Source organism: Cimex lectularius, unplaced genomic scaffold (genome assembly GCF_000648675.2).
Source record: "Cimex lectularius strain Harlan isolate CLEC.00 unplaced genomic scaffold, Clec_2.1 scaffold17, whole genome shotgun sequence".
NCBI classification, from domain to species: Eukaryota; Metazoa; Arthropoda; class Insecta; order Hemiptera; family Cimicidae; genus Cimex; species Cimex lectularius.
This window is the reverse complement of record NW_019392640.1, coordinates 2,608,203-2,619,826: the sequence shown is the minus strand read 5'-3', so window position 1 is coordinate 2,619,826 and position 11,624 is coordinate 2,608,203. Positions and strand designations below refer to the sequence as shown.

Here is an 11,624-nt window from a genome sequence, read left to right as displayed (position 1 = left end):
ATGGATACATTTGACCAGGTAAGGGGGGAAGTTTCAGACTTCACTATTCAGTACGTACGCACTTAAGACTAACTCGTACCATTCACCAAAAACTATTTTTGAAACACGCACACTAGGTCTATAAGCGTATTTGCCGATACGATGTTTTTTCGGCATCTGGCTTACGGCTGAGAGGTTTACGAGCTTAATTTTTGCACCAATTGACTCGAGGGTTTTTTTTCCATTTTTTACGTACAAAACACGTATAAATTTATTTATTTTTCGTTTAGGAACTGAATTCTCGCACCAATCGACTAAGGAGGGTCATTTACTTATTAATAGTTTTCTCATCCTCTTTAGTTCTGGTTTTGTTTTTTACCCAAATCACTTTTAGCAATAGAACCGGGCACGAGAGACAACAAGCAGGCTGCAACAGGAAACGCTGCTGAACAATCAAATCAGTTATGATAGACGAAATCATTCAATGGATGCTAGTAGTGGGTTTTAAGTGCAGAAAATTTTCAGGAAATAAGCTGGATGAGGTACCAACACGCAAAGCCCAAAAAATAGAATAACTTTTCTTTCAAAAAATAATTCGGATTATAAGGTAGGTGTTGCATTTTATTATGAACCCTGGAGTATGTATGTTGGACTCCTTCTGTAGACGAACAACTTAAAACTTACAAATAGATTATCAGTTATCTACTCTGGGCCCAACAGTTTGTTTTACCAATAGACGTCAATACTTCAGGAGAATATTCTGTATGTTAAATGGTACTAAAAAGACTGTTCGCAACTTTTTCCCATAAAGCCCGTGTATCTCATAAAATCGTAATCTAACTATAAATGTCATCAATGGAAATATCATTAAAATTAATCCACAAGAGTTCGTGGTCCGATTGACCAAATAACGTCTTTCAATTAATTAAACTTTATGTAAGGTATTGGTTGAGATAAAAAAGTCAAGCGTCACAAGCGGGATTCGAACCCACGACCTTCTGCTATCGGGTTGTCCGGAAAATAATGCAGGATTTTAAGTTTTCATTAAAAAAAATCTATATAAAATATTCTGTTTACGTTTACAGGATTACTCATTTGTATGAATGTCAACACTTATTAATCCTCTTCCAAATGATATTGTTTGTTTACCTCTGTAGCATTCCGCTACTTGGAAATAATTCAGTCATCCTTATAATGTCAAAGCGAGAATTTCGTACGATTTTCTTTTACGAGTTTAAACTCGGCCGAAGCGGAGCCCAAACGGCTAGAAACATTAACCAAGTCTGGGGCGAGGGTTGTGTTAATGAGTGCACTGTGCAAAGGTGGTTTAAAAAATTTCGGGAGGGAGATTTCAGCCTTGAAGATGAAGAAGGTCGTGGAAGGCCTTCCTCTCTTAATGATGATGTTCTGCGATCAGTGGTGGAAGAAAACCCCAAAACAACTGTTCGAGAACTTGCAGAGCAACTCAAAGTCAGTAAAACGACCGTCGCTGACCACCTCAAGGCGATTGGAAAAGTGAAAAAACTCGAAAATTGGGTTCCACACTCATTAAACGATCGCCAAAAAAATCAGCGCTTTGATGTTTGTGCATCACTTCTTTGTCGAAACAAAAATGACCCATTTCTGGCCAGAATTGTTACATGTGACGAAAAGTGGATTCTCTACGATAACACTAGACGTTCTGGACAGTGGCTCGACAAAGGAGAAGCTCCAAAGCCCCCAACTCATCAAAAAAAGGTAATGGTTACGGTATGGTGGGCTTCATTTGGTTTAATACACTACAGCTTCTTAAATCCTGGCGAAACCATCAATGCTGAATCATACTGTAACCAAATTAATACCATGCATCAGAAATTGGCAGTAATGAAGCCCTCTTTGGTCAATCGGAAAGGGCCCATTTTGTTGCATGACAACGCTCGACCACATGTGTCACGTGTAACGTCACAAAAATTATTGGAGCTTGGCTATGAAACTTTGCCTCACCCACCCTACTCTCCGGACCTCTCGCCTACTGACTACCATTTTTTTAGACACCTGGACCACTACTTACAACACATAATATTCAAAAATCAAACGGAACTGGAAAATGCATTTATTGACTTTATCAATTCTAAAAATTCTGAATTCTACTCAGACGGAATTAATAAGTTACCAACACGTTGGGAGAAATGTATTGAGAGTATGGGAAATTATTTTGATTAAAGAACATTGCTTTAAAGTAACTAGTTTCTTTTTTTTTGTTTAATACCAAAATCCTGCATTATTTTCCGGACAACCCAATAAATATACCGCTGCTCTACCACTTGAGCTATCGTGACTTCGATCCACTCGGACACCAACTTCTCATTAAAATTAATATGATTCATTTGTATTTATTGATCTAAAAAAATTAAACTTGGAAATTAGACTTCTACATATAAGGAACAGTTAAAACTGAAGTCTATACGGTTTCTGTCTTAACGACCTCATGGGAAGGATTCAGGAAACTTGTATTGTTATGAGAGAAGAGAAGCAGGGTGAACTCGTGAGAGCAGTAAAATATGTCAGGCTTATATTCTTCAATAAGGTGGACATTTTTAACATTTAATTTAATTGTTAATTAATTTTTAGAAGCGTGTTGTTTTTTATTATGTAATTTTGCACCAAAGACTCCTTTTTTTACTTTGCATTAATTTCATTATTTTTATTAGAAGTTTAACAAACCTTTCAAACACCTTAATGATTAATATTTTAAACCATTTGTAACCAAAAAATCGAATTTTTTGCAAATAAACGTTAATTTTACACTAGTGAGAACTAACCTTTGATAAATTTAGGACTCGGGTTTAAAGCTCTTTGGAGGGGAACTTTTCAGTAAGCGCCGTCTCTCAGCATTTCAAGAGCCAAGAAAGGCTCTGAAACAAAGTTTTTATTTTTGCTTTGTATTACTTTCATTATTTTTAATAGAATTTTTAACACCATAAAGACTATTTTTAAAACCACTTGTAACCAAAAATATAAATTTTAACAATTAAACGTTAATTTTACGCTGGTGGTAACTGTCTTTGATAAATTTGCGTTTAAAGCTCACTAGGAGGGGAACTTTTTAGTAAGCACTATCTCTCAGCATTTAAAAAAACAAGAAAATCTCTGAAAAAAATCTTTTTTTTTACTTTGTACTTACATTATTTTTAATAAGAGTTTCAACACGTTAGACTAATTTTTTAAACCATTTGTAACCGAAAAATCGAATTTTTAGCAATTCAACGTCAATTTTACACTGGTGAGAACTAGAAAAATCTTACCTCAACTTTAGACAAGAACTTCGGAAACTCTCGAAAAGTACCAACTAATTTTGAACTTTGTTAGGTTAAAGATACTATTCCAAACATATTAACCTAATAGGATTTTAAATGGCCTCTCCATTGGTGTAATCAAATTTACAGTAGGATTATTATTTTATGATATACATATGGGGGCTTTATGTGAAATGTAATATCTCGAATACACTTAAGAATTGGACTATGGGCAATAGGGACTTTTTAGTCCCATTTGACATATAGAATAACACCTTGACGTATTGACGTCTGCTCACGGGACACCGAGTATATAAATTGTTACTCCTCTTCCTTTTTTTGTTGGTTGATTGTCTTTCCTTTAAATAGTTGGGGTGGGAGGAGTCTCGTTTGAAATAGTTGATCATATCTTTGCCTTTGTAAATCTGTATTATATAATGAATAACACGAAATCGTATTATTTTTTTAGAAATAAATATTTAATGTTTAAACAAAAGTGTTCGCTCTCCCTAAACCATCGATGTAATTTGCTGGACCTGAAATTTTATGCTAGGATAATACGTCTTCTATCCACCCTCTAAATAACCTCTTTTCTAAGACTAATTCTTATTCTCATTATCCGGACACAAAATTCTTTGTCCGATTGTATTTGCTCCTACAGGTTTTCAGTGTTCCCAATCCAAAAAGAAACCAAATCGATTATCCCCCCGGCTTTTACCCGACCTTAAAATTCTATTATCACTGACGAAATGTAATAAAACCACCACTCCTGTTTCATATACAAACAGGAGCTTCCAAAAATCAAAAACGCACTGCCCTCAGCACATACGTTACACACAGAATTCACAAGCAGCTGTGGAAAAATAAAAAAAATATTTCTCTAAATCCCCTTGCAAGAAACTATAGTGCCTTAATGATAATCATAAATAAATCCCTCAACACTATCCATCCAGACGAGCACATAATGGTTATTTGCTGTGACTCCAAGGCTGCCCTGCAAACATTTAATTTTTCAGCAATAATCCTATGGTACAGGATCTATTGTTCTCTCCTTTGGGCAGCAAGGGAAAAGAGTGTGGATTCCTGGCCATTCGTGTATCCCTGGCCCTCAATGAGAGGCTGCCAAGGAGGCAGTTGGAAATGGAAACCTTGTTGTGGAGGTAAGCAAGGATGACCTCATTGCGGCCTTTAGGGAGAAAATATATTTGCAATGGAAAAAAGCCCGGCATTCACTTACAAACAACAAACTTCGTGAAATCAAGTTTTCCATACAGGCATCGTCTGATAGAGGTTGAATTGACTAGGTTGAGAATGGCACACTGCCGGACCACCAAGGGTCACTCAATGGCCCGTGACCCTCCTCCTGTATGCGGAATAAGCTATGAAATAATAACAACAAAACATATTTTACTACCATGTCGCATATATCATGACTTAAGAAAATTTTATTCTCTTCCCAATAAGCTGTATGAAATATTAGGAGACAACCAAGAAAATATTGCCAAATTATTCAGTTTTTTGACAGAAGCAAATTTAATAAATAAAATATGATCTACTATACTGATAACAAGAATTAAATAAATAAATGAATAAAAAGTAAATAAGATAACTGTCGGCCCGGCTGGATTGAAGGCCCTAGGCCAAAGTTTCGGGGCGAAAATGACCCTTAGCGGTTCCTGTTCCTTAAAAAAGAAAAAAAATGTATTGAATTATCACCAAACCAAGCCACTTCGTTGTGTTAGTGTGTGTTATTGATGTTACGCCGAATTTCATCTGTTCAATTTTTGTTCATATTTGAAATTTAAGTCCTGAGAGACCTGGTTTCTCACCAGCAGGTGTCTTCATTTTTAATCGTGTCTGTTTGATCTTTGAGCCTAGAAATTCGGCTAGACCTAACAATTGAATATAGGTTGAATTTAATTTCTGGATCTAGTGGCAAGTGGGGTTGGGGTTTGGGGTTTGGCGGGGGGGGGGGGGGCAGAGGCGGCGCATGGCACCGGNGTGGGGTTGGGGTTTGGGGTTTGGCGGGGGGGGGGGGGGGGGGGGGGGGGGGCGTGGGGGGGGGGGGGGGGCAGAGGCGGCGCATGGCACCGGTCTTCGGCCCGATCCGATCCAGTCTCAGCCGACACTGCCGAGGGCCACAGGCCGACATGCTACACCCGTCCATGCAAGTTCGCGCGTCTGTACGTTATGAGAAACACATATTTTAAAGAAATCGAGTCGAACTGACAATTATGGCTGTCTTGCAATATACAGGTAAATCAATTCCTTTAAAAAGAAAATCCTTCCCTTATCCTTGGAAAATATAAAATCCAACGCAGAGTCATTTCGTGAAAGATCAGCAACAGACTTGCTTTACTTACAACTTGAAATAAGTTCTATTTAAACACTTCACTTATTTTATTTGTTCTTGAATTGTCTAATTCGAAAGAGGTAGATGAACTGTTGGTTTTTCTTATATAGTTTAACTCCACTTCCATTCCATGGATTTTGATTTATTTTTATGGAAAGTTTATACTTTGTATTTAAGTGGGCACTCTCAACACGACACGCAAGAATGGCACAATTACACAGAAGACAAACACTTTGAGCCCTGAAGATGATCTCAATAAAGATCGAAACGTTGGCACGATAAAAAAAAATGTTTTTCTGAAACCTACATCACACCAGACCGCATCTCACGATTTCTGAATAATAAAAAACTGTACTGTTTTTCTCGTATTTCAGCAATTTGTCAATGTTATTAAATTGTTCAAACATTGGCCAAAAAGTTACCATTTTCGAGACCATTTTGTTAAAATCTAGTTGGTCTATTAAAACCAATGTTTTATTTTTCTTAGTATGCTGGGAATTTTTAGATAAGGGAGGCTTTAAAAAAATAGTAAATCGGTAATTTTTGACAAGAACCTAAACTTGTGACAAAATTTTACACCTTTTATATTTTAAAAAATCTATATTTTTCCGCTCATGTGTTTTTTTTAAATTGCTAGCTATGATTGTCTGCTGTAAAATTAATCTATAAAACGGGTAGACGAACTGTTGGTTTTTCTTATATGGTTTAACTTCAATTCAACTCGATGGATTTTGATTTATTTTTATGGAAAGTTTATACTTTGTATTTAAGCATCAAACTTTACAGTTTTTCTCATATTTCAGCAATTTGTCAAGGTTATTAAATTGTTCAAACATTGGCCAAAAAGTTACCATTTTTCGGGACCATTTTGTTAAAATCTATTTGGTCTATTAAAACCAATCTTTTATTGTTTTATTTTTCTTAGTATACTGCGAATTTTTAGCTAAGGGAAGTTTTTAAATAATAGTAAATCTGTAATTTTTGACAACGTAAACTTGTGACAAAATTTTACACCTTTTTTATTTAAAAAAAATAATTATATTTTTCCGCACATGGGTGATTTTTTTAAATTGCTAGCAACGATTCTACGAAAAAAAATCGTTTCAGTTTGATGAAAAGGTTGGGAGAAAAGTGTACTGAAATGTGAAAAAATACAACTTTTCAGGATAGAGATTTTTTGATCGAGCTTGCATTTTACCCCATAAGTATGTCACTGTATATACATAAAGTGTGGAAGTCTTCAAACAGTTTTACTTGTTAGCCCATAAAGGCAAGATGCACTCCTTGCAATCGACGTGGCATATATTTAATGAGGTTTTGAATGTAGTGCTGCATTTTGAATGTATTTTCATAACCTCCAATATTGCCATTCCTGCAAATTCTCTGACATCACTGGGCGATGTTTTCCCCTTTCAGACAGCTCGTCCCAAAGGTTTGATTTAAGTCAGGGCTATATGCTGGCCAGTGCAAACATTGAATTGAAGCCCGTTCCAACTAGTCACCAACGATCCTAGCTGCATGGGGCCCTGCATAAAATCCTGCATAAAAATAAAACCGTCGCATGTAAGGAAAAACTTCTTCTGATAACACATCTTCAATGTATCGCGCATCTGTTAGGGGACCCTCGATGAAGATCAAGTTTGTTCGACCTTCCACAGTAATCCAAACCATAAAAGCACCACCTCTATAGCTTCATCGGAGTGAAAATGTTGCTGGGATATATCGTTCTCCTGTTCTTCTTCAAACCCTCTCTCGGCCGTCAGAAAACCTCAAACCTCGACTCATCCGAAAACAAAATTTTAGTCCAATTTTGCTCAGGCCAATTGATGTGATTTCTTGCAAAACAACCGAGCTGTTCTGTTGTTAGAAGTTCTGGACCAGTAGCAGACCTTCTCGCGTTACAGCTTCTGAAGGTCTTCGTCTTACAGTAGGTAAACTAACTTTTCTACTTGATCAAATCGTTGCTTAATCTCAGGTAGAATGTGGATTACGGAGTACAATCGAAACAATAAAACGATCATCTCTCGGAGATGACAAGACGGCGACCTGATCTATGCCTACTTAAGTAACCTCCAGTATCTTGGTATCGATGACCTCCCCTTCGGACAGTTGTTCTAGGCATGTCAAGCACCCAAGCCACATACACTTGGCATCTTCCACCTTCCAACAATGTTATGATTCTAGCCAAACCTGTATCACTTAAAATATCACTCAAACAAATTTGAAACTTAAAAATGGTACAACTTAAAAAAAATCGAACCTTGGGAACGTTAGAAAGATGCTTTACAGAAAAACCAACAAAGAAAAGAGTTATTAACAAAATCCAATTGTAAACACAAGTCTTACCTCATATCCTTTAAAACGGACCAAATATTGTTGTAAAATAATGTATGGAGGATTATCTAAGAAATTATTAAAAAACGATGGTCATTTTTTCTGCCTCCCAGTGCCTCTCAATTTGAAAACAAAATTTGAAAATCAGTATCAAAATAAGTTTGACTAAAAACACTAGTAGTACTCCAAGGGATATCTATCTATTGATTTGTTTCAATCAACGAAATTATCAGTCTATTTTAAAAATTTTTTTCCAGCGATAATCGCTGTCTGCATATCTGGTTACGTCTACGCGGGGTACTATTCTCCCCAACATGTCATGGTCGACACAACAAACGAATTCGGGATCTGCGTCCTGCAGGTAAGAAGTTTTCTTAAACGACAGAACATTACTTTTTATGTTTAATTTCATCAGCGGTTTTACGACAATATGACGGTCTTTTATTAGGTTACGTTTTATTAAAAGTCACGCTCTGCTTAAGCGACTTTTAAGTCTATTAATAAAAGACCATAAATCCAATCTCACAACTAGAAAAGAGACGTAAAGCTTAAAACATATAATTTTTCTATATGGTTGTAATCTCTTTTAACGCCATAAACTTTGTCAGTTGTGTAAGTCACGTCTATTGTCATTGTCTTCTTTATATTTGGGATTAATTTTGTGATGTATTTTTTTTAGTAACTTCTCTGAGTTATTGTTCAATATCGTTTAAGCACTAGTTTAATGGCTTTGCATTAATTTTTTTAAGCTAAAAGTATAGAATAGCTCTCAGATAGATCGTGGAATGAGAGCAGCTTGTGTCATGTCACGTAACAGCTCATCCCTCATCGGTGATGTTTCCTCATTTCTCTGAATGTTCCTTAAATTACTTATTTAAATTAATTATTTATTGTTGAATTTAAATTAAAAAATCCCCCTCGACCGTGTTGGCTTTGACCTCGGCCGGCTCCTCGAATCTGTCGGATCTGGTGAGAAATCAGATATACCGTCTTGGGAGTTTCTTTCGTCAAACAGCCCGAAGGCGACCGCATTGGGACGATTTTTCTACGTGGGATTTACTCAAAACCGAGCCTTCGTGTAGTTAAACCAAAGGAGAATTGTAAATTATTTCTCTAAACAGGCCAAATTTTGCTCAACGATCCAGTTTTAAATGAATTACTTTGAATTCCATATTCATTGATTATGAAACTATGCTTGTCTGAATCTATCTCACCTGCATTAGAAGCCTATTTATGAGATTTCTTCTGTAGAAATGATGGGTCATGTCGTTGCGATCAATTTGTACTGTATCCCGCCATTTTGGTCTGTCAGACACTTTTCGGCAGTTTTTAGTCAGACAGACGAAAACAGCATGGATAAGCAGTCGAAAATTGATCAGGAACGACCGAGCTTTAGAATCCTACAATATTTGTTAGGTTGTAGTACACACCTCAACGGGCTAGACTTGTGAGTTCTATGTCTGTCTGACAGAGTAAGATAAAACAGTAACTTTATGCCATTATTATTCCATCACGTCAGGGAAATAAGCAGAGAGAGGCATCAACAGAGACTAACCACTGGTGATGACCTAAAACCGAAACAGGTCTGCAGTTTGCATACTATTTGTTAGTTTTGTAGTATACCATCCTACTGATCTAGACATTTGTAGAATTTCCGACCACAGAAGACACTAAGAGAAAATAGTATCCCATCGGTCAACATCATCACGACGTCATATAGCAACAACATAGACCAACCACTGGAGATGAGAAAAAACTGAATCGCGTCTTACAGGAGAAAACATCGAGGATATGAAGGCAAAAATAGTCTTTTTTCCAACTATAGAACACATTAAGACAGTCTAGCAAAAAAAAAAAAAAAAAAAAAAAAAAATTGTGCCCCAAACTCAAACAAATTAATCGGAAAAGACAAAAATTGGGACCTGATCCAAATAAATTAGAACAAAACCTTCAAAAAAATAAATGTATTCAGATTTGAAAAAATAAAAATATGTGACCTATGACATACGCGACTAACTCCTTGCCATCTACATAAAAAGAGCAGGTGTCTTCAAACAAATTGAGAGAGAGTCCTTCCTCGTCGTTTGGTGGCTCAGCTCGCACTGCCCGATCCTGCGGTAGGGGATTAGCTTATCCTATGAGATAAGCTCCACGTTTTTGAAAATATTGTATAGTCGTGAAGGCTGAAGATGAAAAACCTCCATTTCCGAAGTACTTTCGGCTGTACGTGTTCTCAGCAGGATTTCAGCCTTTCAAAAAATAGTTATAAAACCGATGTAGCAACTCAGAAAGATGGTTGAAAAAAAGGTGAACTATCTGTCTTCAGCAGCAATTACAGTTTCAGTTTAATTTTAGGGTAGGTCAGGAAGCCTCTCCGTCGTGCCTGCGGCTTTAATTGATTTTTCATTAGTACTTTAGAGAAAAATGCATACGATGTAGTTCCCCACTGGGCAAGTGGTTCTTGTGTGTTGCAAATATCTTTCTCAGCAACTGATGTATGTAATTTAAAAAACAAACAAAAAACTCCTGTTTCTCCCTTGAGCTTTCGGCTGTATTTAATACCTTCACCTGGGTTTTGGGCTAGAAATATGATATAAAACGATCGAAGATCTAAGACAAAGAAAAAGGATCGTGGTATGTTACAAGTATCTGCTTTATGTGATGAATTTAGTGGTTTTTTTAATGTATATAATGGATTTTTGATGTATGAATTGTGCTGTCCTTAATGAATTAACTGGCCTTAATGAATTAATTTGTTAAGCAGCTTTGCTAACTGAATATATTTTGCTATTTGTTGATGGTTCGTACTGGAGAAAGTACCTTTAGGACTGCTTTATATAGAGAATCTGTGATTGAATAAACATCTTATTTTTAACAACAACAAAACGCAGATTCTCTATTATGGAGCTCCGTAGCTTGGATTGTACTACTTTAGACAAAATACTGTTTTATATGTTTTAGTGTCTCTTGAGACGCGGCCAGTTGTAGTTGTAAGTGCGAGAAGTGTTATTAGAATTACACATTGGGCATGTGCGCTGAACTGTCACCGAAAAAAAAAAACCGTGAATCAAATCTAAAATTTCCCGTTTGTAGAACATTCATAATATCAATTAATTAAAAGTCCACATTTATCGTTTTATAATGTATGGAAAATGAGGACAAAACACGAATGTCGACCGCGTGGCAATGAGCAAATGGCTTTGTTCGCGTTTGAGGAAACGGGCAAATACAAATTGAGGAAGCGGCACAAGGTTTAATGCCTTCCACTCTTATTACAGAAGGAATTGTACACAGATGCCCGCAAGAGATGATTAAAAAAAATTAAAAATAAAAGAATAAACAGTTGAGTCAGGTGATTCACAATTCCCTGCACAAGTACAAGGCTAAGGAAAAGAATGGGTTACAATTAAAAGAAAATTTTTTATTCCACATTTTTTTAAATTGATCCATTCCATTTTGTCACATGTTGGCTTTTAAAAAGCGTTTGAAGCAGCAAGAGGCATTCAAATTTCGTTAATATAAAATTAAATATCAAATATCAAACCCCCCCCTCAAAAAAAAAAGAAAAAAAAAAGAAGATAACCGAGAAATGTACACGAACATGCCTAAAAAATAGGTGCAAGTAAATAGAGAGTAAAATAAAACAAGCAGGTCCTCATCGGTATGCTTCACCTACCGATGTA

General features: G+C 36.2%; 1 protein-coding gene across 2 annotated transcripts in view; it reads left to right on the top strand.

Annotated features, from left to right (window-relative positions):
• The first annotated feature begins 511 nt into the window (after positions 1–511).
• Positions 512–11,624, top strand: part of LOC106672289 (mucin-5AC-like) — a 41,420-nt gene continuing 30,307 nt past the window's right edge. The window contains exons 1-2 of one of the 2 annotated variants that reach the window (XM_024228885.1): positions 512–586; positions 8,199–8,302. In XM_024228885.1, the coding sequence (XP_024084653.1) occupies positions 8,261–8,302 (42 nt within the window). In that variant the 5' untranslated portion in view covers positions 512–586; positions 8,199–8,260. Of the gene's footprint in view, positions 587–5,391; positions 5,511–8,198; positions 8,303–11,624 lie in introns of those variants that run through there. The other variant, XM_014403599.1, reaches the window with a different exon arrangement.